The following is a 24135-nucleotide window of genomic DNA, read 5'->3' as shown; positions in this document are numbered from 1 at the left end:
AGTGCTTCTTCCGACGTCTGGCAGAAGGATGGCGAATCAGGTGCCAAAATCCAAATACTCATGAACTCCGAGTCTGCCTGCGCGTTCCGTTCTCAGCACCTCCTACTGAGCCGACCTCCGAGGACGCGTACATCCTGCAGATGCGGAAATTACGCCGGCAAAACTTTCTGAGATCGTAAATACTATGTGTTTGATTTGAGAGTCTTCCAGAGTTACTGTCCCACCAGTATATTACCTTTAATCGGGAAAATTAAATGGCCCATCAAGAGATAAAAGCAGACTAATGGCCGTGGTACACACCCAAGATGGCTATCTTCTCGGAGGTGGAGGATTTCATCCACAACGTGTTCTAAAATTCCAATACAGCCCGAACGGCTGTAGATTGACTAGCTGCTGATTACAGTCATCTCAAAACATGAAGCTCCTTTCTACAATCGCGGCTCTTGCTTGTCTGTCGGGACAAGCCCTAGGGAGAGCCCTGTCCCATGAAATTGGCTCTTATGCTATTTCCAAGCATCCGCGAGGCGAAGCGCAGGATTTGCTGCAAAACGTGGTAAGAGGATGCCCAGTTTCCGCCCTGCACGATATCTATTGACCTAGCCAGGTGACATGGGATAATCAATCGCTTTATATCCATGGAGAGAGACTCATGGTCTTTTCGGGTGAAATACACCCATTCCGGTACGCTCCAAAGGAACGAATATCCCATAATAAATCATCTAATTTGATTCTAGTCTTCCTGTCCAATCACTCTATCTCGATTTGTTCCAAAAAGTTAAAGCTCTCGGCTTCAATACAGTTTCGTTTTACGTCGACTGGGCTCTTTTGGAAGGCAACCGGGGCACCTATCGAGGAGATGGTTTGTTCGATCTGCAGCCTTTTTTTGACGCCGCTTCGCAAGCAGGAATCTATCTACTTGCCCGACCCGGCCCTTATATCAACGCTGAAGTCTCCGGCGGTGGATTCCCAGGCTGGCTTGCAAGGGTTCCTGGGACTTTGCGAAGTGGAGATCCAGAATACATGAAGACTTATGAATTGTATGTACCCTTGAAGCGAGACATTTCTATATTTCGCATCGCGACTAAAGAGTTTCCGTTCTAGGTATTTGAGGAATGTTGCTCGTGTGATTTCCAAGAACCAAATCACGAACGGCGGCCCTGTCATTCTCTATCAACCCGAGAATGAGTACACGCCGTGGGAAAACGCCACATCCGTTGATCCCGACTATATGCAGAACATTATGGACTCTGTCAGAGCAGCGGGCGTGGTAATTCCATTCATTAACAACGACCAGTGGCCAGCTGGAAACGCCGTGCCAGGGTCAGGAGTTGGGGCTGTGGATATTTATGGCTTCGACGCCTACCCGTAAGTGGGACAAAAGTCGTTCCCTTCTTCGACATACTAACGGTCTTGAATAGATTTGGGTCTGGTTGCGTAAGGCTGTGAATCAAATGGTCGATGCAGCGCAGTATACTAATGAAAGTCACTAGGAAAATCCATCATCATGGCCTTCAGAAGCTCTGCCCACTTATTACAGGGAGCGTCACAAGCAACAAAGCCCGTCTACTCCTCTCTCAATTGTTGAGGTATGTCTCCTAGAAGCTTCCCTTCGTTCCTACACTGATTATTACTATTTTGCTAGTTCCAAGGCGGCTTCTTCGATGCTTGGGGGGGCTCGGGCTACGATGGTTGTGGTGCCCTATTCAATGATCAATTCCAAAATGTCTTCTACAAGAACAACCTGGCCGCGGGGGCAGCTATTATGAATCTGTACATGGTGAGATTTGCTCATTCACGACAAAAACGGTACTTATTAACTTCTGTGTAGATATACGGAGGCACAAACTGGGGCAACCTCGGTCACCCAGGAGGCTACTCGAGCTACGACTACGGTGCTGCCATATCTGAAACACGCGAGATAAAACGTGAGAAATACAGCGCACTCAAACTCATTGGCAACTTCCTCAAAGCCTCGCCATCGTATCTTGATGCTGTACCGGGCAACGCCTCAACAAGACGGTACACACAAACAACTGACCTCACAGTGACTCCATTGATTGGGCAAAATGCTAACTCCTCATTTTTTGTCGTCAGACATACTGACTATACCAGTAACAGTTCTACGAACTACACCCTTAAGGTCCCAACGAGCGCTGGTACTCTGAGCGTGCCTCAATTGGGAGGTTCACTGACCCTCAACGGCCGCGACTCTAAGATCCACGTCACCGATTACGACGTCGGGGGCACGAACGTCCTTTACTCAACAGCTGAGGTGCTCACTTGGAAGAAGTTCCACAACTACAGCGTGCTTATAGTTTACGGCGGTCGAGGCGAGCACCACGAAATTGCAGTTTCCTCGAAGTCAGCCACTGCTGTGTTGTTGAGTGATCAACAGTCTTCTATTCTGACAAAGTCTGTGAACGGCCAGTCTATCATATCGTGGGATGCGTCGCCATCGCGATTTATTGTCAAAGTTGGGAATCTACTGATTTTGCTCCTTGGTGAGATCTGGAGCAGCTGCTTCTAGGTGGGATATTGCTAACAACGCGCAGATCGTAACTCTGCATACAATTATTGGGTCCCTCAACTCGATGTTTCACCCTCCCAGACTGATTTCACGACAAAGAATGCTGTTGAAAACTCGATCATTGTTAAAGCTGGTTACCTTGTTCGCACAGCCTATATACAAGGGGACCAACTACATCTCACAGCCGACTTCAACGCCACAACAGATATCGAAGTTATTGGAGCTCCAGCTTCAGCCAAGTCCCTTTACATCAATGGCGAGAAATTCAGCTACAATGTGGATCCGAACGGGTTCTGGTCGGCAAAGTTCGAGTACTCAAGTCCCAACATTAGTCTTCCAGAGTTGTCGACGCTAGAATGGAAGTATATCAACAGCTTGCCAGAAGTCCAACCATCCTATAATGACAGCGCCTGGGTCAGTGCTAACCACAACACGACCAATAACACCGTTGCCCCCTTGAGAACTCCTGCGTCGCTTTATTCGTCCGATTATGGCTTCCATACTGGCTCCTTGCTTTACCGCGGCCACTTCGTCGCCAACGGTCTGGAGAACTTGTTCACCATCCAGACTCAAGGTGGCACAGCGTATGGAAGCTCCGTCTGGCTTAACCAGACATTTATAGGCTCCTGGGTTGGTAGTGCTTTAAGTGCCTCCCAGTCATCTACTTTCAACTTGCCATCTCTCGAACCAGGTGCCAGCTACGTCTTGACGATTATTGTTGACAGCATGGGCCTTGACCAAGAATGGAGAGGGCCCCCACGTCAGTTGCAAAATCCCCGAGGGATACTCGATTATAATCTGTCGGGTCATGCCCAAGATGATATTTCCTGGAAAGTGACAGGTAACCTCGGTGGTGAGGACTACGTCGATCTTGCCCGAGGGCCACTGAATGAAGGTGGCCTCTATGTAGAGAGACAAGGCTGGCATCAACCCAAACCACCAAGCGAGCACTGGGAGACGTCCAGTCCATTCACAGGTCTTTATCAGGCCGGTATTGGCTTTTACTCCACCTCGTTCAAGCTTGATCTCCCCAGTGACTACGATATTCCGCTGTTCTTTGTCTTTAGCGACAATTCCGCAACCGCGAAGCCATACAGAGTGCAGCTGTATGTCAACGGATATCAGTTCGGCAAGTTCATGCCCCATATCGGACCTCAAACTGAGTTCCCAGTGCCACAAGGGGTATTGAACCATCAGGGTGAGAACTGGGTCGCATTGACTCTGTGGGCTCAGGACAGCGCGGGTGCGAACCTGGCCGGCCTCCACTTGGCTCATTCCACGCCAGTCCGCACCGCGCTGGGTACGATAGCGGCATCGAGGCAACCTGCGTATAAGAAGAGAACGGGGGCATACTAGATATTGAGTCGAGTCAGAGATATTGTGCGGAGTCTATACCGTGCAGCTTTGAGACACTCCAAGCAGTCTGTTTCATACAAACAGCGGAATTGAATTACACCCTCCGTGTTCTCGCACGTAACCTTGGGATTTTGCAGGAACTGGGACTAGTTCACAGTTAGTCAATATTTCTTCCGGATTTTGGACTTTTCTTACTTCACCATTTGTATATGGTAGAGTTTTCTGCTAGGGAAAGAAGGCTAATTTGTTACAGCTCCCACTGCCCAACGCCAAGGTTAATTACAGGCCGAGACCTGGAGACAAAATAAAACACAACCGTCACAACCGCGCGACTCGGATGAGGATTTCAAAACGCGAGTACTGCGGGCCAGGATATCCATATATACGTCAGTAACCCTCGTTCTCCCCGTTATATTCCATAAACTGTCTTGGAAGAAGAGGTGGCAGCGTGATTTTGATCTCAGATATGCAAGGCTAGAACGTACCTTGCCGACAACCGCGTAAGGGCATATTTTGTATCAAGTATCGGGGCCCTTCCTCTTAGGATGCAGTTTCCGGTCGCATACACTTATACCACAGGGTGGAGTGCTACTTGTGCGAGCGTTTTCGGTTATACCACTAGCGCATGCTTTCTTATTAGATTTCGCATCTTTGCATGCGTTTTTGAGTGTTTTTGTGGTAGTGTCCCACACGCCTGGCAGTCACTGTTTGGCCTCGTGCATACGCTTGGTGCAGCAAGGACGTACGTGTGGTATTTGAGGCGGACAAGATGGAAAAGTCTCAAATATCGGTGCGTCAGGCGTCCTGTTGGGGCGGATTGTCTACTTTTGAGACGTAGCGAGTATGCCGGTGTGGAGGTGAGGTATCCCGACGTGACAATGTTCTGTAGTGAAGTAATAATGAGAGAACATATTGAAAAACATATGTCCTTCGTTCCGGTAGTCTTTAGAAGGCAAGACACTTCCCAGCGAAACCCTAAAAACCTATTATCCCCATGATGTAGAACGCTCCGTAACCAGGGTTGCCGACCAGGTAGGTCCCGACAAGCCGGAGGTCTTCTATTCTATGCCTCCGATGGCTCCGAAAAAGGAAACGAGCCCAATAATAGGTCTATTCAAAGATTCACGGTGTCCTGTCTCCAGTGCTCGAAGCCCAGTTCGTCGCAACTAAATACATCCCAGGTATGAAGAATCAACCCGACTCCTCCCCTTCCGCCCCATCCAACCGTTGAGCAAGCACCTGACAAGGCCAGTGCCCCTCCACGTCCAATCTTTCCGATCGCTTAAACCCCTGCGATTCATAATATTGAACCAACTTGCCATCGTCACCTGCGTAGCAATCCACCCGCAGTAACGAGACCCCCGCCTTGCGGGTGAGATGTCGCGCATGTTCCAAGAGCCGTGTTCCAACACCCTTGCCCGCATGCCGTCGATCCGTAACGAGTAGTCGAACGTAAACCTCAGGCTCTGAAACAGCCGGAGAATAAGGCATCTTGTCGCCAAGGGCAAGCGCCCCCACGATGACCCGCGAACCTGCTTTCCCCCCATCAGTAGGTCCCGAGACCGAGACGGCCGTGTCACCACCCGCAGGAACCTGGACAGCGAGCCAAAGGTGCAGGCCGGTTGACACGAATTCTCTCAGCCGCTCAGCGCGTCGTGGGTCCTCGGAGAACGGAGTTGTTCCCCACTGCCCTGTGCGACCATTCGATGCCAGCCATTTGACTGCGGCATCGAGGAGACCGAGTACTGCTGGCACGTCGTCGATTGTTCCCTGCACGATAGCTATCTCGTGGGGTCCACCGTCAAGCCTGCGTTGAAAACTCTGAGTATCTGTAGGTCCGATCTGCGTCTCCTTCGGTAGATTGGCGACTTACTTTGATGTCATGTCTCCGAAAGATCCTGAATTGAAGGCAGATGATTGCCAAATAATCTAAACAGACTCAACTGGGCGACCCCTCCTTTTTATCGCTGCCTGGTTTGGTTCGGTTTGGTTCGCGGACCCACCACGTGATACGAAAGCAGGACGAGAAAAGAGTCTGCCTGGCGAGTCCAGACCGGGAGGAGGAACATGGGGAGTTCGTTAAATCCTTCATTGATTACGGATCGTCAGAGCAGAACAAATGTCGCGCTGTGGTTTGTTACGCTTCGAAAAGCGTGAGTTTTAGGCTTCTTGACGGTGAGGATGGGGTTGGAGAATTATATATAACTACGGCGGCCACCCACAAAGAAGCTCCAAGTGAGGGGAAAGGTTGGTAAAACTCCCAAGGATAGGGACGGAGGTATGTAGATGGACGCGTGCATTCTTCCAATTCGTCATCTTGAACAAAGTTCCTGAGTAATTGTTAAGCTACCACCAGTTCCAAGGGACTCAAGTAAAAGCGGGCCATTAATTGGGCGGCTTCACCTCAGCCTCAATGATGCCCTGGATAGTGGTGACCGGTTAGCAACTGTCGATTCCTTTTTTTTAAAAAAAAAGCGATGGAGACATACCTGTCCGTCACCCGGGGGCGACCAGAATTTCGCTGTGAACCCAGCGTCATCGAGCAGCTTCTTCCAGCGACCCTCCGTCCGCTCGAAGCTGTTACAGAAGACCATCATCTCCCAATCCCACATTGCTGGAAGCATAGGGCAGTCCCTCTCAGGGAGAATGAACTCTTCAATAATCAGCTTCGAGTAACCGGGTTTCATCGCGTCGCGGATGTGCCCGAGCATCTCGAGAGACTGCTCGTCCGACCAGTCGTGGAGAATGAATTTCATGTAGTAGATGCGAGATCCTACCGGAAAAAGTGATGAGCAAAAATCAGTCATTGGGGGTTGCGTGCGTACCTTTGATCGGCTGGGGCTTGAACAGATCAAACGCCAACTTCTCAACCTCGAGGCCCGGCAGACACTGCTCAATAACATGCGGAAGATCCTCAAGGATGAATTTGCCCCGTGCCTGCGGAAACCTATCCTTGAAGGACTTGAGATCATGCCCACGTCCACCTGCGACATCCACGAGGAAGACATCCTCGTCACCACCCGTAAACCCCTTGATCACTTGTTCCTCCACTGGGAACCACTCCAACCATCCTGGCCGGCTGCCGCGATCTCCCTCCATGAATGAATTTGTGATGTCTAGACGTTCCGGACTCTTTGCTACCCAGGACCAGATGATCTCATCGATGTTCGTTGCGTACTGCCATGGCCCAGAGGTCGGCCCCTCGACATTCTGGTAATCGTGACTTCGGAGGAACTCGGGGATTTTCGCGACGGTGGATAGACCAAAGTCCCAGCTATTCAGTGAGCGGTTAGCAATTTCTGTTCTGGTAGAGAAGAGTATCCGGACGTACATGAACTTGACCATCGCGACGCTGTAGCGATCAGCCATTTGGTGGGTCAAGGAGGTTGCAGTATACACATGAACGTCATGCTCTTTGACGTAACCGATGCCGGAGAGAACACGTAGCACGCGCTCTTGAGGATGTTAGATGCAGAAAGGGAGGTAGACTGCGGGAATGGCACACACCAGCGATTGTGAGGTGGGCGCCTTTGACGGCCGCTAATTCCGCCAGGGTGAGGGGTCCATTGCTTTTGCTGAGCGTTGTGAAGATTTCCAAGTCGATCCCCATTCGGACGCACATGGCCTGGGTAGGCTATGTGGGGAGATGTTGGTTAGATTCAATCAGGCTGATCATGGTCGGGGGCGAGTACCGAGTAAACAAGATGATACACATTATCTTTTGGCGGGTGGAGAGCTTGCACTAAGCTTTGGGCGGCCTTGAGCGCAACAAGGCGGTCTTTTTCAGTCTGCCGCTTCTTAAAGGCGTCAACGCACTGGCTGACGTTTTGCAACAGACTGTCGACCGAGTCCGTGTTGATTGCGTTCGACGATGACATGGCGGCGGCGACAGACTCAATTTCAATGGGTGCAAAGCAGTCGGCAAAGGTGGAGGGCGAATTCGCAAGAAGCTGACATGAGCTCAAATGTGAATGAGTGGGGAGCCCAATCCTTGTTCTTTATAACTGACATTATTCTGGGCGAACCCCTCATGGAATTTGGAGAAAAAAGCCCCGACGCAGACATCAGGCCATTGGAAGCCATTGGAGAACAGTTCGAGAAGACCCGAAGTGGCCCTTTGCTGCGCTCAGACTCTATTGGAGAATGGCGGGCAAGAGTCTCCTGTCAAAAGGGGCTGGTCGCGGAGACGGCGGAGAGATCGACCTCACGATGCAGCGGGAATATGCGGTCCTGGAGCCGGTGGCGTTGAGAGGAACTAGTGTCGTTGGACGTCTCTCATCCTTCTGCTCGCGAACTCGCACGGGAGCCAATACAATGCGGCCATACCCTGGGGCGGCCGAACGATGTGTTTCATTTTTGATGCAAATGCTTTTTCTTTTGTGCGACTCGCCCCAACCTGTTGGATGCTGAATCTTCACGTTTAAAAAAAGGGACCTCCGCAAGCCTCGGAAAGAGCGAGCGTTGGAAACAAAGAGCCTCTCCTTCAATTTGACGACAATTGCATTGTTCAACCATGGCCGGCGATCAAACTGCCAGTATCACTGCCGTATCGTGGAGCTTCGGGGCCGTCTCCCTCCTCGTCGTTGGCATTCGACTCTACACGAGAGTGATAGTGACTCGTCGGCCGGGCTGGGATGACTTTTTCATCGCATTGTCCTTGGTATACTCTCTCGACATGTCCTTGGAGAATAGGATGACTTACTGTGAAGCAGGCAAGTGCCCTTGTCTGCTCAGCCCTCGTCCAAGTTGGCATTCACTACGGTCTTGGAAGACACACGACCGATATCACGGACCCGGAACACCGAGTCCAAGCCGTGAAATACACTGTGATTGCCCCGAATTTCTCAATGGTTAGCACGACAACCGGTAAACTCTCAGTCGCACTCTTCCTTCTCCGCCTGATGGGCACCTCTGCTACTACCGCCCAACGGTGGTCCCTCTATATCCTTTCCGCGGTCTCTATCGCCTGGAACGCTCTCGCAGTCATTGCTGTTGCTGGATTCTGTCGGCCGGCAGAGAAGATATGGAGGCCAGAAATACCGGGCTCTTGTTTTTCAACGGAGTTCCAGCTTGTTGCGGGGACTTCCCAGGCTTGTAAGGGCATACCTTCCCAGGGATATGACTCGTAATTGGAAGCTGACCTTCGTTATATAGCGTTCAATGCGTTCGCGGATCTCGCGTTAGCCCTTTTCCCGGTCTGGATTTTCCGCAAGGTGCAGCTTGCGCCAGTGAAGAAATTAGGCATCATTGCGATTTTGGGGGCCGGTATCTTGTAAGGGTTGCGTCCTTGGTTCTTGACAAGACGCTGATGACGCAGTGCGGCAGCAGCGACTCTGGTCAAGTGCGTCTTATTGAAGAACCTCCCTCAACATGCGGACATAACATGTTTGTCCTCCTGTACATTGTAATTGAGGGACCCGTTGCTGATCGAACAACACAGGGTCGTGGGCACCAATTACCACATGGTATACGTAAGTTGACTCTCCTCGCTTCGTCTTCAATCTCTAACGAGCCACAGGATTGAGGTACGATACTTCACCCCAGCGATAACCTGTGTTGCCCTTCAACTCACCCCTGCAGATGTATGTCATCATCATGTGCGCGACCCTCCCGACTCTTCCGCAGTCCTACTCAGCAATCTTCCGTACCCACCACACATACTACAACAGCTCCAACCAGCGCTCCGGAAAGTCTGCATCGAAACATAATACGCCTATTCGCCTGCAACGCATGGACCCGGATGCCTCCCTCTTCGAAACTGTCGCCGAGGGCCGCCGATCCGAGCATTCTGGCTCCAGCCAGGAGAATATCTTAGACCAGAAGACAATGAATATCAAGAAGACAATGGAGGTAAGCGTTGTCCAGGAGAATCGCCAAGTTGAGGAGGACGAGGATGATCGTCGGTATTTTCAACGTCAAAACCCGTTTCAGGGAACACGGGGAACGCCGAGGAGCCCTTAGCACTTTCCGTTTGGAGTGAGTGGAAACATCATCAAATGGAGGAGTTGGCTTTGGGAGTTTGCAATTTTCGTGCTCCATTTTCAAAGCTGTCGTCGCAGTTGTTGTGACGCGACGGACGGGCCAAAGTTTTAGATTGGACTTTCAGTGGCCACTTTGTACATTAGCGAGAGATCAACATGGAGAACAGAGCCGACGATCCGCCCCATGTGGAGCAATGAAGACGCTTCAGTTCCGGTGTGCACTGTCTGCAAGGTCTGCAAGGCTCATTTTTCGGGCTCGATCTGCATTTCGCAAGCGAGGTGATCGCCGAGAGGCCTCCCCGAAAGAGCTGACTTTGCCAAAGCAAGCTTCGGAAATGTGTCGACAAAAGCCCTTGTCCCTGAACCTTCACTTGAGAGAACAAAAGTACTTCTATTTCTCCGCCGAGCCTCCGGTCCGGGACGATGTGGGGGGACTGTTTGAGCCAAATCCTGCGCCACCATCACACTCCACTCCCACAACGGTTCGGTTGGCCTCTGTCTCTCAAAGCTGGGTCCATGAATGCTGAGATTGGACAAGCCACTGATTCGAGGAGGCAGACGCGGGATGACACTTTTTGGGGTCATTTTTGGCCCCAGACTCTGTTCTCTGAGATTAGTGAAAGCGAGGGACTCCTTTTGATGCGCATCTCACAGGAGCAAAACGCGCCTCGAGAATCCCGTGTCCTGGCTGCGGAGACGGCGTTGAGCAGGTTACTGATGATTTCGCACTTTCATGGCAACATTTCATGCGCGAAATGATGATTCGAGAAGGAGCACTGGAATGCCCAGCCCGGGCGATTTTGCCGTCGGCTGGGAAAGTGACTCTTTTCGTCCAACCGTCTGTGAGAGTTCTTCTTGGCCCTTTGCCTCTCCAAGCTTGATTACCTGTGGGGCGGTGCTTGTGTTTCGAGCACCAAAGACACCATCCCGAGGTCGCCCCTCTCATTCTCCCCCTCGATGCTTGAACATGGCGGAAATATCAAATAGCAAGTACGGGACGTCAACGTTCCACAGTCGCATCCTGGGTTTGGATCGTCTGTTCCAGTGCTACAACATCAATATCTGAAGGTGAAATCGCGGCCTGAGTTGCGATTTCTTGCTGCCAAGAATGTATCCCAGAGCTGGTTGTCATGCAAGTCTTTGTCCTTCTTCTTTTGGGCAAGGAACCCGGACAGGTCCTTCGTCCAATAGGGCGCAACCGTTCTCTCGAACTGAATCATCCCCTGGTCATCCAGCTGGGCAAAGATGCGCTGGATATGATCAAGGAATATATTGCAGAGTCCTTTGGGGTTCTCAAGCGCATGAAAATACCAGAAACTCCCCAGTTCCCACCCTTTCCGCATTAGAGTAGCTATGTCGAAAACCTTGGGGTCGTTGGAGAGAGACAATTGCTCTTCATCTTCCAGAGTATCCGTAAATTCGGTGTGCATGTTGCTAAAAGCATTCAAGTGTTCGCCCTTCTGTAACTGATCCACTCCACGGCTTGTAAGCCAATATGGGGGTTGCAGCATCTCGACGGGCTGCGAACAAGTCCACTCCAAGTCAACAAGGTATTTGATATTCCAATCGTCGTCAACGAAGAGGTTGCTTTGGTGTAGGTCAGTTAGACTCAAGACATATGGCCCGTGCCCGAGATCACGGCGTGTAAAGTGAGGTAAAATTGCACGCATGATAGTTAAAGCTGACAACTGTGCTTGCCCATAAAATTCGTCGCGTATAGAGTTCGGAGCATGTCGCACACGGAGGTTATGGCATTCCAGGAGATCTGACAAGTATGCATCTGTGGCCGCATACGTGATTTCCCTGCCAATGTTGGTTGGAATAGATTCATTTTCGAGATGCTGAAGGCAGAGCGCAAGTGGACGATTCGTTAGTCTGATAAAACCTTGATTGTTAATTGTTAAAGATCCTACACGGTCGAAACGGCACTGTGTAGTGGAGAGGATTATCCGAGACAACCCTCGGAAGAGGTTGTTCCTCCTCGTCTCGTCGTGGCGCAGCTCATCCCAAGTTTCTGAAAGCATTGCCCCGTCTCTCCGTTCGATGTAACAGATACCCGGTTCGCAAGCTGTAAGTTCTCCGACAAGGAAAGTATCGGCATGCAAGCGGTTTCCTTAAGAAGGATGATACAAACCATCGAAAACGCCACATTAGTCGGGAAATAAGCGGTGCAGTTTCAATGGCAGTTAGCTACGCATGGAAGGGGTAGATTTAATGTAAATAAACGACAGATTGCGGGGAAGACGCTTACAGAGACACCATCAGCAAACCCGAAGCCCCATAGGTGAGGTAGAGGAATGGAACGGCAGTTTTCCTGGAACCATACAAAGGCTGCAGCTTCGCAACGAAGTTTTTCATCCGCGTTATCGGGTTTGCGACTCCCCTACTTTGTAGGGGAGTGGAAATCTAATCAGGACGCGCGGTGTATCTTCTTTCCAATTGCCGACGTAGACAGGTATACAAACATTGAAGCTCCCAGATAGCCACTCCTTCACTTCACCAAGTCGGCAGGATTGTTTCCCGCTCAGTCCCAAGTGAAACGATACGATGCTTTCGATCTCATTGCGGTGCAAAAGAAGGTAGGTATAGAACTGGATTCGATTTTCGGGATAAGATAGCTCTAGGAGTACATTGCCATCGTCTTCTATAGCTGACTGCAACGTAATTTGCCCGTGAAGAAGTGGCCGCGTTTCCTCCATCGCGTGTGCGGGCCTCAGGCACTGGGAGCCATCGTGGTGGCATGTCTACTGAGAGGGAGTCAGCATTGTTCATGACTGGAGGGAGGGATACACAACGTACTGACGCAAAACAAAACATTAGCTACGTAGCACAATCATCAAAGATGACACAATGGAAAGGTTCACGGGATATCGCTGAAGGGATTGCTCGCCTTCCAAGCCGAAGGAGCCTGGAGGAGACAAGAGGACCTTCAAGAGCAAAGACAACACTGGGGGACACTAATCCATTTTCGGCCAACCCATCACATGACGCCGGTGAGGCTCGTCACCGTCGAGGCTTATGCTTTGGCATCCCCCACTTCTCAGCGAATCTCTTTGTTCGAGAAATTGATTTTTTTTTTTTTTTTCCTTTTCGCTGAACTCATGAAGCGTGGATGAGGCCCCTAGAATTTTCAAGGATCCCAAACCGCGATGTGTTGCGGCAGAAGACTTCAGCCCCGTCTTCTCGACACCTCTTGACGATGCCAGAGACGGGCCGCCCCATATTCGGATTCACAGTGTGCAAATCTCAAAACCCCCGCATGTACTGTTCGTAGGCAAAGGCTGTCAACTTACACGTCCCAGGGGCAAGCGTCTGCCCTGCAGAGCGCCTCTGACCCTCGTGAGGTCATGGCTTCTGTACCGCAGCCAACACCTCGCTCACCAAAACTACTCTTGTCATTACCCGGAAATCCTTCTGTCCAATTTCGATCTTTGAGGAAATCTATGATTCCTCTAGCGTCCGCATCCGAAAGACGCTGTTGTGCGAAGTTGTGTCATTCAGCCAAGTTGTCCGCGTAACCAAAGGCCCGGCGTTTGTGGAGCTTGCCCTTGCTGGGCGGATACCGCTCGTTTTCTGGTTTTCACGGGCAAGTCCGCGAGGAATCCATGGATATCTTGTTCGAATCCGACAGCTCTTCACCGAGGGCGACGTTGGGACTTCCCCCTCCCAAGGGATTGCATCGTGAAACTTTGCCATCCGTACTCGGGCCACGGCGTTTCTGCTGCGCAGCGGGCATTGGCAAGGGTCAGGCATTCCTTGGAATATGTCTCCGCCGTGATATGGGCAGAAGATGACTTTATGACTGTAATGAGAGGTAGAGTCAATCATATGGGTTATGGATCGTTCGAGACTACGTTTGTCGATATCTTCGTCGAGGAGTGTCTCGCCGCAGGTCTGACGATTGCCGACTGCGAAAGAAAGTGGCCAAATCGGGGAGGGATTAGGGATATTGAGCTCTTGGCAGATGCTGGCCGACAAGCACTAGAGATATTCTTTTTCAAGAAGTTTCTAACTCTTTGGTGTTACCGTGCCCGGATCGTACGTCAAATCTTGGGCTCATTTCCTAACCTCGAATACGCTTCTGGAAAAGACGAAATACTTCTTTCTTCAGTGCAACGAAAATGCAGATATTGCTGAATCTCAATCCCATACACTGAAGCAGGCAGCAGCTACTCTGATATCATGGCCTCTCTCAAAGTGGTTCACGTACAATTGTACCACTACAACCCGATTCATGCTGTGGCTGATACGATACGACATGGCTATGATGGCCGTAGGGACCTTGTTCACTTCAACCATGGAGGAGAAGATGGGTACAACTGCTAGCTTCATTGGAATACCATTGATATGATCGAAGAGCAGGCCAAGAAGGCGGTCTCAGATACCCCGGAAAGAAAAAAAAGCCCAATCTGTTCTCCCGGGACCTTCAAACTCGGGCAATGGAGGAACAAATCGGCTGAAAGCTATGTATTTCGGTCGTCAGCATAGTCTGTCCAGAATCTCCTGGCCGTTCTGGCCACATATACAGAGCTGCTAGAAATGTGACCCGGAATCAATACAGGGTCCAACGACTAGACGAATTCAACGCCCTTATATCATAAATACTTGGATTACTTTGACCATCCGGCCCCGCAAAATAACAATCGGTCTCTGACTTGTGGCAAATATACGCCCTACACGAGCCACATAGCCCAGCGTACAAACTCCACCAAATACTCCCCGCTCCATTGGAAAAGACGAGGCAGCCGGTTTCGCCCTGGTGGTCAGTGAAAGATAGCCAGAGACTTCGTTAGGGTGGTATTGTAGAGGACTGCACCCGACGAACCAGATTGTATGACCCTACCCTCAGGAAACGCTGAATTCTCGCCCCACGAAAACGTGATATGAACTCGCTGAGCCATTGATAATCGCGAGTTCCGCGTCAAGGCAGTAGAGAACCAGATTAATCTCAAAGTATAGCCATGCAAGAGGCGCAGCCGGTATTGACACCCATAACTTCCAGGGAGGTCTCTGTTTCGCTCCCGATCAAGGCCATACTTGCGAGGAGACCACTATATGAGGATACGAAAGGGCTGACTTTACTAGTGTGAGGGTCAGGAGCAACTTCATTCGCGCAATTCGGAAGCTGTACTCATGATATCCAAGTACCTAACCATCCGCACCGGAGGACGTCTCGAGTATATCATATTACCACCACCAACCGACCAGATTCTCAATCCATTTCCCCTCCCATTGCTTCTCCGATTCTTGGCGAAGAGCCCGCTATAGTAGTCGACAAGGGCCCCTGCCTCTCCTCACTCCTGTTTCTTCTCACATCCAATCCGACCGAGGTGTTCCTTGCGATAGTGCTGCCCTGAGAGACTGACGCTGGACGGCGCCGGGCCACGGTTCACCGCAACCCGACCACGAGAAGGCCTACAATACGTTTCACGCTCGACAGCACCAACACCGGTCTGGAGCGGGACGTTTTTGCATTCGATATCTCGGCCATCGTCTTTGCCACTGACTCCGGCCTCGTCCTCGGGTTTCTCCTCGTCATGCACATCGGCATCGGCATCGGCATCGCCCTCATCCTCATCACCACTCCGGATATCATCCGCCCCAAACCCCTTAACCACCCTTACCGCAACACGCACAATCAGCACAAACCACATGACCGTGAGCAGCTGCAGGAACCCAAGCGCACCGAGGAACCAGACGCGGATGCTATCGCTGTAGCAGATCGTCCCGCCCGGGTTCCAGAAAGGCTGGAGCATGTGCGTCCAGCCGTGAGCCGGGAGCGGAAGCGGAGTGGGCGACGTGTCTTGCGACCCGTGGTAGCAGCCGACGCGGATTTCCCGCGGCATGTGCATGAAGATGCCGTACATGGTGATGCAGTAGAGGACGTGGCGGGCGAGGAACCAGGCGAGCATGAAGATGCCGAACATGGTGTCGCGGAGGGTCGAGAAGCCAGCGTATTTCAGGCATTTGGCGAGCTGGTTGTCGTCCGGGGTTAGATGGGCCACGGTCAAGGTCATGACATGACATGATGTGAGATAAGAGAGAGAGAGGAGGGGGCTCACTGGGAAGAGAAGGTCGACGACGTCCATTAGAATAAGGATTACGTTGGCCACGCGCGTTAGGTGCAGGACGTAGGAGGTGTAGATGAGCAGGAGTGTCACGAGATGGTGGGCGACCATCTGCCAGTGGTCCTTTCGACGCTCTTCGATGTTGACGATGATCAGCTGCTGGATCCAGAACGCCCACTGGCCCAGGATATAGCACTTGGTAAGGCCCGGAAGTTCGCGGGTGGGCCAGTCGCTGAACATCTCCCTTTGGTCCAGGAAGTATTTTGACGTGCAGTAGATGTACTGATACTCGTTAATGGGAATAAGCTTGAATGAAACAACGTGGCTTACCAGACCAAGTGTCCAAAAGACGGTATAATAGCACAATAGCCACGCCTGCTCCGAGAATCTGGTGACATCTCTCGGTCTGAAAATGCTGCAACGCCTGGCGAGCGGCCCCAGGAGATATTTGATCAGGATTGCCCGGAGAGCCGTAAAGAGGATAACACAAAAAGCAAGAAAGGAAGCATCATTGCGGCCAATAGCGTATCTTTGCGTCTCTGGATTGTAATGCGAGATCAGGAAGAAACCGGATGTGTTCTCCCGGGCTGCGGGAATGCAGAGGTGTGCAAGGAGGGCAACGGCGAGAATAACAAGTGAGAGACCTACGCGGCGTTAGCCAGATGGCACTCCTCGTCTGTGGCGTCGCTCTCGTGGAGAGATACGCTCTCCAGCAACCCTCCTTTATTTTGCCCGGGAGACAGGGATGTTTCATTACGTCTTTTTTTATCGCAAAGGACATACCATCTTGGGGGCTGACCAGCCAGTGGAAGAGCCTCGATGCCCCTGAGCCCTGTTTGTACGGCATGGCTGACCCGTGAGTCAGGCCCGGCTCCGAAGAGAAATCGAGCGACGATGTCTTCAAGACAATAGGCCTTTTCACCAATTCAAGGGGTCGAGAGCAAGATAATAATAATGATAATAAAAAAAAAAAAGAGGACAACCCCCCTTGCAAAGACAGCAACCGCGCCTTCCGGCTTACACCGCCCCCCGCCTCAACTCTCTGCGTTTTCTTTAAGACAAGCTTCCGTTCAAACAAGGAAAATGGGAAGAACTTAATTCCGTGCACGGAGGGAGGGGGACACCTCTCTGGACGTGTCGAGAGAGCGCGAGGCAGCGGGTTCCTAGAAGATTGTGTTGGAATAGGCATTTGTGATCCCTGACCCTTTCATGCAATATCAGCGTTTCTTTTGATACCCCCCTTACCATGGCCGAGGTGACTTTCGCTGGGACGCCACTGATCAATATTTGGACAAGCGTGGTTATGGGAGCTACCGTCGTCGTTTGCGTTGTGTCTGTTTATTGGGCTCGAAAGACGACACCACGGCAGCAGGACGAGGGCTGTAAGTGCAGGCTGCCGGGGGTTATCTCTCGACTTAGGCTAACGTCTGCTGGACTCATCCACACACAGCTCCGCTGCACCGAGATCTTTTTGCTCCCAAGATCTCCATCCTCGATCTCGACGTTCGCTGAAGCTGGGATGCAGGTCAACAAGCTCAATGCAAGGGTGGCTGGAGAACTCCTTACGAACAGCCCTGGAGCCCTGCTCTAGGATCCTTTCAAGTTGCGATCGACGCGTCCCTCTACGCACCACGAATTCCACACCAGATACACTATATACATAGCCAGGGCATCAAAACGTCAGCCCCTTTACTATCTTCTTTGGCGGTGGGATTCCCTCCCGGCCTTCAGCAAGCACAATCTTCCCACTGTGCGCCTCTAGTTGGCGTAATTCCTGCTTCTCCTGGATATAGCTCCAGAGTTTATGTTGGCGGCCAATTCCCTCCCCACCAAAGTCCCCTACAAGTTGGGCGACCTGTTCACTCATTTTGACGGCATCGGAGATTTTGTCCTGGTCTTCGTAACAATGGACTAAGAACCACATTGCTTGAACTAACTAAACCCAGCAGAATAGCTATCAGCCACCCCTATCGCAAAACGGTCACTGGAGGATGAGACTCACCGCGGTCAATATGCTCTCCGTCTGCTCGCTTCGAATGCTCGTAGTTGGCAGCTTCGATAGTCTTTTCCAAGACCTCCTGTGCCTCGACATACTGGCCCTTGCGCCACTACAGATGCCCTAACCAGGTTCGAGCTACCAGCGTTCCCAGATGCCTTCCACCAAGACTCTTCTGCGCCGTAAGCAATCCCGTGTGGAGGCTCCGCTCAGCCTCGTCAAACCGGCCCCTGGCAATTTTCAGCTTTGTTGAAGTAAGCATTGAGGCGAGTGTTGCGAGGTTGTTCTCCCCGAGAGTTTTTGTTCTGAGTCGGGTCACCTTCTCGCTAAGGACAAGAGCCTTCGGGAGGTGCTGTTCCCCCACGAACCCGTACACCCAGGCAAGGTTACTCTGCACTTCCAGAGTTTTCTCTTGCCCGGAGCACTTCTCTTTGAAGCCTTCATAGGCTTCCTGCAGCAGATTAAACGCCTCATCATACTCCAGAAACCGTTCCTTGACCAGCGCAAGATGGTGGCGCGCTGTGAGAGTGTGCTCATGGCCGGGACCGTACCCATCAAGCCTTTCAAATCTGCTGATGACGTCTTCGTGAAGACCCTGGGCTTCGCGAGTCTACTGCAGGCGAGGCAAGTACTCCCTAGAGCGTCCTTGATTCGGAGGGTCGTCGGATGATCCAGGCCATTTTGGCGCTCGCTAGCCTGCAGCGCTTGCTGTAGGAGCAAACGGGCCTCATTGTTCCGCGTCTGGAGGCGAAAGTTGATAGCCAACAACAATGTAATCTGAACTGGCGGACGCGACTCTGGGCCAAGCATGCCGAAGATGTAATCCCTCGCGCGCCGCTGCAGCGCCTCAGCTGCCTGCCACTCGCTACACGCCTGGTAGACCAGACTGTGCTTCACCTCTTCGAGTATCTGGCGCTTCTGGAGGTCCGGGTGAGGAAAAAGCCGGGAGGGCCGGAAGAGGAGCTTGTGTGCTGCCCTGTTCTCGTTCAGGCGATCTGCAATCTTTTCCCGATACCGCTGTATGTTCTGCAAGTCAGGGTAGACCTGTCGTTTGAGTTTCAAGTCTTGGATTGTGAGGTCGCTGGGCGCGATGGTGAATATAGAGCGCAACAGAACCGTCGCTGCAGCTTCACACCAGAGGGCTTGCTCCGCGGTACTCGTCGCATGCCTCTGCCGCACCTAGGTATGCACGAGGGGATGCAGCCAGTAACTGTTGGTCTCCTCGCGGTAACCCAGCAGGCCCAAAGTATAGAGAAGAAACAAAGCCCTGCACAGTCTGTCTTTCTCAAACGGACAGAGATCCTCGTCGCGCTGGACGGCCGGAATTACGACCTGGCTGCTAGAACACGCGAGGGACCCTACAAGCCACTCTTGCGCAGCTTGCTTCCATGCCATGGAACCCCTTCTGTTCGATGGTATCTGAGGCTCAGCTGTCGCCGCTGTTCGTTCCCGTCGGGGGTTGGTCGCTGCGGCGATGAGAAGCTCCATTGTGATGTTGTCCCCGTACACGAAGGAGAATGTCTTGAGCAGCTCCAGGGCGTCCTTTGACCGCTGGTCGTTCTTCCTTTCCAGATCAAGGTATATCATCTCGTACGATGAGAACACACTCATGTTCGACGCGTACTCGACGTCTGCGCTATCAGTGTGAAGTGATGATTTGGGGCGCCGGCTTTCGCTTCGCGGCCGGCGAATCCTCCTCCATGTTCGCTGGTAGTATTCGGGATAATCTTCGAATGAGCATAGCTTCTTCGAGATTGCCTTTCCGGCATGGACGATGGCGAGAGGCAAGTACCCTAGCATCTGGACGATTCTGACTGCGTGCTTCTTCGCCAAAGGGGACCAGGGCTGCGGACGGGCGGCCGACACTAGGAGCAGGTCTCGCGCATCCTCAGCCTCCACCTGGTCAAAGCAAAGAGAATAGGCGTTCCTGGTGCTGTTCACGACCATAGCGGGGTCCCTAGTAGTAATCAGGACCACCCCTAGCTCGCCGGCCGGGATCAAGTCGGTCACCTTTACGTCCGGATTATCAGCGTTGTCAATAAGGAGAAACCATGGCTCCCGGAGATTGGAAAGCCAGTTCTTTTCTGATCCGGTGTCGGGTTGAGTCCCGGCGATTCTGGCAATTTCCGCAAACGAGTGCTTCGCGCTCTCGGTAGAGCGTGCATCAACCCAAAAGACGCCCCAGTAGCTGGCGATACCGACATTAGCCGGCATGGCCCAATTGCTAGCGCGCTCTGGAAGTAAGCTTACTGCTCCCTGTTGTCCTGGGCAAACTTGCAGCAGAACTGCGTCTTTCCCGAGCCACCGAGACCGTGTATAACGAAGCGCATCTGATGGGTTTGTCGTCCACGGGACTCCGCAAGTGTCTGTTCAAGTTGTCTTAGCTGCGCTCGCCGACCGGTGTAGTAACTCATTACGCTTTGGGGCGTGTAGAAACGTTTATTGGAAGTCGCAGGTGGGCATCGAGCGTGGATGGAGGCAAGAGAATGCTGGAGCTGACCACATTAGCACCTGAGCCAATATACGACGTGACTGCATCGGGAAAACCTCACACCATCCGGCCCCTGCCCCCGAACAGCCTCCTGTAGCCACTTCACCATATCTTGTAGCTCCTTGAAATGCTTCTGGGACGTCTGTGCGAGGTTCCCGAACCCGACTTCCTGTGATGTATGCAGTTTCTGGTTGTAACGACTGGGGAAACCAGGTCAGTACGCTTCCCTCCTTGAAAGGGTAGCCGAATCGGAAGAAAGACTCACGCTTGAAGGGCAAGCAGCGCTATATTCAAGCAGTTCTGGCCCTGCTGAAGGCGGGTACAGATCTTCGTGTAGTCGTCCGTGCCGTTCAGTCTCCGCTTGCCCTTCATCCAGGCGTCAAATCTGCCCTTTGGCACGCCGCCCCCTTTGCCAATGACTTTACTTAGCCAGAATTGCAGTTGGCCAAGGTCATCATGCAGCTGCTGTATAACCTCGTGTATGTTGAGCCAAATCTCCCTCTCTTCTGCCATCTCGTTATTGCCATTCGACCCGTCTGTGCTGGGGTGGAATCCATGAGAACCATCGCCAGCTGATGCTGGTGGCTTCGTACGCCTTGAGATCCAGAGGCCCTGGACCTGAGCATTGGCTGACTGTATACTGTTGATCAAGTTTTTTGAGTGCAGTTATCTCCTTCTCAATCGTCTCGGATGTGCTCTTGATCGTGTGGATGTATTTGGTGACCCTCACCGCAAGATCCGCGAGGGTGGCGATTCCGGTACCGATGGCAAGGACTTCCATGTTGTTGGTCCCTCTGAGAAGTCAAGAAAAGGTTGGGTAATCCCGAACGGCGTTTGAAGATATCGAAAGTGATGATGATACGACGACATGGATGGCCACAGAGCAATCTGTCCCCCGGCCAGGTTAGCCGTAGACCTCAACTGAGTACACTGTTTTCGCTGATCAGCATCAGAATGTCTAGAACGTCAGAAATTAGCAACTTCACCGTCCGTCAGTCTTGGAATTCCCCCTGTTTCGGATGAGTGTTGCGGTTACCTTTAGGCTCGGGTGGAGTCCAGAAGGCAGCGGCGCGGCCAGCTGGTAAGGCCTTATCCCAAGCTCCCTCACGCATCCCATTGTCTAAGCAGGAGATAGGCAGTGTCGTGACCTCCTTTAAGCTAGGACAAACTGTCTGGGGCAACTACATCGGCTGTTAGGCGCAAGAGGGTTCTCCCTCCCCAGCGCCAACGAGCCCGTACGGAAAGATACATCTGGAGGACAAAGTCTAATTTTTGGCCCACCAGTGAGAGGTTCCAGACAAACAGAAGCAGAACTTGATGTGTCGACCTAGGGGGTGGAGAACAGCGACAAAGACATGGAGCGCGAAGCAGAGCAAGCAGAGCAAGCAGAGCAAGCAGAGCAAGCAGAGCAAGCAGAGCAAGCAGAGCAAGCAGAGCAAGCAGAGCAAGCAGAGCAAGCAGAGCTCCCGTTCCTCTCGTTGTCTCGCTGTTAGTGCAGCCAAAGACTGAGTACGGAGCTTTCAACCTGATCGGGCAACAACTTCTTCTCAAACAGAGCCTCCTCCCGTTTGCTTTCTGCAGCCACGGCTACCCCCTGGCGGGGGGTGGCTGAAGAATCTCTCACCGGCGGTTGATCTCAAAATAAAGACGTACTGACATTGGCGTCTAATACCAAGGCCTGAAACAAACAACTGGATATCTCAAATCACACCTCACCACGGTAGCCGTCTTCGCATTCGCAGGGACGAAAGAAATAAGCCGAGATGGCCAAGGAGAGCAGTGTGCCCTTGCCTTCATTCTCGGACAGCGTCGTTATCGCCAGCAATAGGTGAGTAGACATTCATAGAGATATCGCGTCGGTTTGTGTGGCGTATACACAACGCATCTGATCGCATCACATCAGCGCCGGCTAGAGAAACTTCTAACATCGACAAGGAAATCCCTCAGCCCCTTAAGTATACCAAGTCTCCGATCTAGACTCCAATCAGCCACGCCGGCCAATACAAGCGCCCCAGCCAGAGCCTTCAGTAGGCGCAGGAACTTCGCGAAGACCAGACCTCGTTTGACCGCTTCTCGCTCATTTTCCAGCGACCAGTTCTTCTTAATTCCAACGCTGTTCCGGACGGCCAGTTTCTTGATGTTGTCGGATGAATACGGTGGACGCATGAATGCCGTGGATTTGAAGAAGAACGGCGTTGGGCGCGCGATCGTGCGGTAGTGCGTGAAGGCTTTGAAGCCGTAGTCGCCATGATAGGCCCCATGGCCGGAATCACCGACGCCACCGAACGGGGTGTCTGGGGCCATGGCGTGAATGAGGACACCGTTGACAGTTACACCACCGGAAAGAGTGGATGATATCACTGGGACGTTAACTAGTGGCAGGTCGTGGTGGAGGAGACCTCACCTTTGTCGATTTCTTTCTGATCTTGGCTGTAGACGTAGATGGCGAGTGGGTGGGGGAGGCTATATTAACGTTAGGACGGTACCGTTGACAGCTGACGTCGAGATTACCTGTTGATCGAGTCAATGGCCTCCTGTGTGGACGCCTTGACGACAGGACAGATGGGGCCGAAGAGTTCCTCGGAGAGAAGCGAATCTGGATCCGTCAGTCGAGATATATGGACCTCCCTCAGAAGGCGGCATACCAGTCAGCTTCACACCACTGACGATAGTCGGCGGAAGCTTCCTTGTCGTTGCATCGGCGGTCCCATCATACTCAACCTTGCCCTCCGACTTCTCTGCGAGCCCAGTCAACCGCGCGTAGTTCTTGTTGTTGACAATGTGCGCCATCGAATCTGCCGCCCCCTTGTTGTACTCATTGAACCAGTGCGTCATGCGCTCAATGAGCTTCCTCTCAATCGACGGATGCGCAAACACATGGTTCACAGAAAGACAGATCTGTCCAGAGTTGAAGTACTTGATCCACGCGATATCCTTGGCCGCAGCCTCCACGTCGGCGCTGCTGGTCACAATAGCCGGGCACTGGCCGCCCAACTCAAGGACGGTAGGAGTAAGGTGCTTCGCGGCGGCCGCGGCAATGTGACGAGCGACAGGCACGGAACCAGTGAAGAATATATGGTCGAACTTCCGTTGCAGCAGACGGCCGGTTTCCGCTGCGCCGCCAGTGACGACACGAACTGCGCTGGGGTCAAGGTATTTCGGGATCAGGTCGACGAAGAGCTGTTGTGTGGCAGAGGTGACCTCGGACGGCTTCAGCAGGACCGCATTGCCCGCAGTGATAGCCGCAATGAGCGGCTGAACCAGGAGTGAGAAGGGGAAATTCCAAGGCCCGATAATCAGGGCTACCCCCAGCGGCTCCGGGCGCACAGTCGGCTTCAGGAGGAACCCCATGAGACCCGCGTTTGGCTTCTGGTCAGCGGTCCACTTGTCGATGTTCTTCAGGTGCTCGATCAGGTCGCCCTTTACGTTGGCACATTCGGTGAGTGTCGTCTCGAAGGGGTGCCGGTTCATATCCTTCTTCAATGCTTCACGGATGAGCGCCTCGTTTTCGTCGACCAACCACCAGATCTGCTTGAGCTGCCATTTGCGCCAGGCGATCTCCTTGGTCTTTCCGGATTTGAATGTGGCCTGGAGGGTAGTGTAGGTGAGCTCAACGTCAGCCTCGGAGGTGTATTCAGCCATCTTGAGAGCGACGGGGAACGTTGAAAATCGGTATGGAGCCGACTGAGCTCGTCCTCCGAGCGGCAAGCTCTGTA

At 52.3% G+C, this 24135-nt stretch overlaps 9 protein-coding genes across 9 annotated transcripts; 3 read left to right on the top strand and 6 right to left on the bottom strand.

The window, feature by feature from the left end:
- Positions 1-415: 415 nt before the first annotated feature.
- BJX67DRAFT_370745 (glycoside hydrolase family 35 protein) lies at positions 416-3883 on the top strand (the record flags this gene model as incomplete). The annotated part of the gene is made up of 9 exons (XM_071030961.1): positions 416-553; positions 605-681; positions 735-1037; positions 1102-1365; positions 1419-1434; positions 1491-1586; positions 1643-1777; positions 1829-2501; positions 2553-3883. 9 exons carry the CDS (start codon positions 416-418, stop codon positions 3881-3883), a joined length of 3033 nt encoding a protein of 1010 aa, XP_070888504.1.
- An 847-nt stretch (positions 3884-4730) lies between these two features.
- Positions 4731-5890, bottom strand: BJX67DRAFT_347531 (acyl-CoA N-acyltransferase). Its single transcript, XM_071028545.1, has 2 exons — positions 5757-5890; positions 4731-5690 (listed from the first exon to the last, which is right to left on the bottom strand). The coding sequence occupies exons 1-2, from the start codon at positions 5765-5767 to the stop codon at positions 5075-5077; spliced, it is 627 nt and encodes a 208-aa protein (XP_070888503.1). The 5' UTR covers positions 5768-5890; the 3' UTR covers positions 4731-5074.
- Positions 5891-6017: 127 nt separating this feature from the next.
- Positions 6018-7893, bottom strand: BJX67DRAFT_332594 (S-adenosyl-L-methionine-dependent methyltransferase). Its single transcript, XM_071027526.1, has 6 exons — positions 7576-7893; positions 7391-7517; positions 7215-7338; positions 6709-7157; positions 6373-6656; positions 6018-6304 (listed from the first exon to the last, which is right to left on the bottom strand). The coding sequence occupies exons 1-6, from the start codon at positions 7759-7761 to the stop codon at positions 6269-6271; spliced, it is 1206 nt and encodes a 401-aa protein (XP_070888502.1). The 5' UTR covers positions 7762-7893; the 3' UTR covers positions 6018-6268.
- Positions 7894-8264: 371 nt separating this feature from the next.
- BJX67DRAFT_332657 (uncharacterized protein) lies at positions 8265-10066 on the top strand. The gene is made up of 7 exons (XM_071027527.1): positions 8265-8543; positions 8596-8977; positions 9038-9155; positions 9201-9268; positions 9324-9354; positions 9402-9408; positions 9464-10066. The coding sequence occupies exons 1-7, from the start codon at positions 8397-8399 to the stop codon at positions 9842-9844; spliced, it is 1134 nt and encodes a 377-aa protein (XP_070888501.1). The 5' UTR covers positions 8265-8396; the 3' UTR covers positions 9845-10066.
- An 853-nt stretch (positions 10067-10919) lies between these two features.
- On the bottom strand, positions 10920-13133 carry BJX67DRAFT_392056 (uncharacterized protein; the record flags this gene model as incomplete). Its single annotated transcript, XM_071034885.1, has 4 exons — positions 12252-13133; positions 12116-12178; positions 11949-12054; positions 10920-11896 (listed from the first exon to the last, which is right to left on the bottom strand). Exons 1-4 carry the CDS (start codon positions 12561-12563, stop codon positions 10920-10922), a joined length of 1458 nt encoding a protein of 485 aa, XP_070888500.1. The 5' UTR covers positions 12564-13133.
- Positions 13134-14957: 1824 nt separating this feature from the next.
- BJX67DRAFT_347512 (longevity assurance proteins LAG1/LAC1) lies at positions 14958-16905 on the bottom strand. The gene is made up of 4 exons (XM_071028544.1): positions 16716-16905; positions 16263-16576; positions 15927-16214; positions 14958-15839 (listed from the first exon to the last, which is right to left on the bottom strand). Exons 1-4 carry the CDS (start codon positions 16777-16779, stop codon positions 15159-15161), a joined length of 1347 nt encoding a protein of 448 aa, XP_070888499.1. The 5' UTR covers positions 16780-16905; the 3' UTR covers positions 14958-15158.
- A 20-nt stretch (positions 16906-16925) lies between these two features.
- BJX67DRAFT_332538 (uncharacterized protein) lies at positions 16926-17563 on the top strand. Its single transcript, XM_071027525.1, has one exon. It carries the CDS (start codon positions 17179-17181, stop codon positions 17521-17523), a length of 345 nt encoding a protein of 114 aa, XP_070888498.1. The 5' UTR covers positions 16926-17178; the 3' UTR covers positions 17524-17563.
- A 41-nt stretch (positions 17564-17604) lies between these two features.
- Positions 17605-20942, bottom strand: BJX67DRAFT_392054 (tetratricopeptide repeat domain-containing protein; the record flags this gene model as incomplete). The annotated part of the gene is made up of 8 exons (XM_071034884.1): positions 20685-20942; positions 20481-20619; positions 20179-20423; positions 19120-20116; positions 18543-19074; positions 18071-18510; positions 17935-18040; positions 17605-17864 (listed from the first exon to the last, which is right to left on the bottom strand). Exons 1-8 carry the CDS (start codon positions 20930-20932, stop codon positions 17605-17607), a joined length of 2967 nt encoding a protein of 988 aa, XP_070888497.1. The 5' UTR covers positions 20933-20942.
- A 1376-nt stretch (positions 20943-22318) lies between these two features.
- BJX67DRAFT_370740 (aldehyde dehydrogenase family protein) lies at positions 22319-24061 on the bottom strand (the record flags this gene model as incomplete). The annotated part of the gene is made up of 4 exons (XM_071030960.1): positions 22319-22779; positions 22824-22882; positions 22931-23015; positions 23065-24061. The coding sequence occupies 4 exons, from the start codon at positions 24059-24061 to the stop codon at positions 22319-22321; spliced, it is 1602 nt and encodes a 533-aa protein (XP_070888496.1).
- Between the last annotated feature and the right edge of the window lie 74 nt (positions 24062-24135).

The sequence above is a fragment of the Aspergillus lucknowensis genome (genome assembly GCF_044049455.1).
Source record: "Aspergillus lucknowensis strain CBS 449.75 chromosome Unknown BJX67scaffold_9, whole genome shotgun sequence".
Classification (NCBI taxonomy): domain Eukaryota; kingdom Fungi; phylum Ascomycota; class Eurotiomycetes; order Eurotiales; family Aspergillaceae; genus Aspergillus; species Aspergillus lucknowensis.
The sequence above is the reverse complement of the archived record's forward strand: the minus strand, read 5'-3'. Positions and strand labels throughout refer to the sequence as shown.

Excerpts from the sequence above, each read along its gene's own strand:
- BJX67DRAFT_332594 (XM_071027526.1), bottom strand. The coding sequence starts at position 7,761 with ATGTCATCGTCGAACGCAATCAACACGGACTCGGTCGACAGTCTGTTG. Across the intron at positions 7,158-7,214 it reads GTCGCGATGGTCAAGTTCAT|CTGGGACTTTGGTCTATCCA; the intron begins GTACGTCCGGAT and ends CTCACTGAATAG. Across the intron at positions 6,657-6,708 it reads CAAGCCCCAGCCGATCAAAG|GATCTCGCATCTACTACATG; the intron begins GTACGCACGCAA and ends TTTTTCCGGTAG.
- BJX67DRAFT_347512 (XM_071028544.1), bottom strand. The coding sequence starts at position 16,779 with ATGCCGTACAAACAGGGCTCAGGGGCATCGAGGCTCTTCCACTGGCTG. Across the intron at positions 16,577-16,715 it reads GCTGGTCAGCCCCCAAGATG|GTCTCTCACTTGTTATTCTC; the intron begins GTATGTCCTTTG and ends AACGCCGCGTAG. Across the intron at positions 15,840-15,926 it reads TCGTCGACCTTCTCTTCCCA|CTCGCCAAATGCCTGAAATA; the intron begins GTGAGCCCCCTC and ends GACGACAACCAG.
- BJX67DRAFT_332538 (XM_071027525.1), top strand. The coding sequence starts at position 17,179 with ATGGCCGAGGTGACTTTCGCTGGGACGCCACTGATCAATATTTGGACA.
- BJX67DRAFT_332657 (XM_071027527.1), top strand. The coding sequence starts at position 8,397 with ATGGCCGGCGATCAAACTGCCAGTATCACTGCCGTATCGTGGAGCTTC. Across the intron at positions 8,544-8,595 it reads TTTTCATCGCATTGTCCTTG|GCAAGTGCCCTTGTCTGCTC; the intron begins GTATACTCTCTC and ends ACTGTGAAGCAG. Across the intron at positions 9,269-9,323 it reads TCAACATGCGGACATAACAT|GGTCGTGGGCACCAATTACC; the intron begins GTTTGTCCTCCT and ends CGAACAACACAG.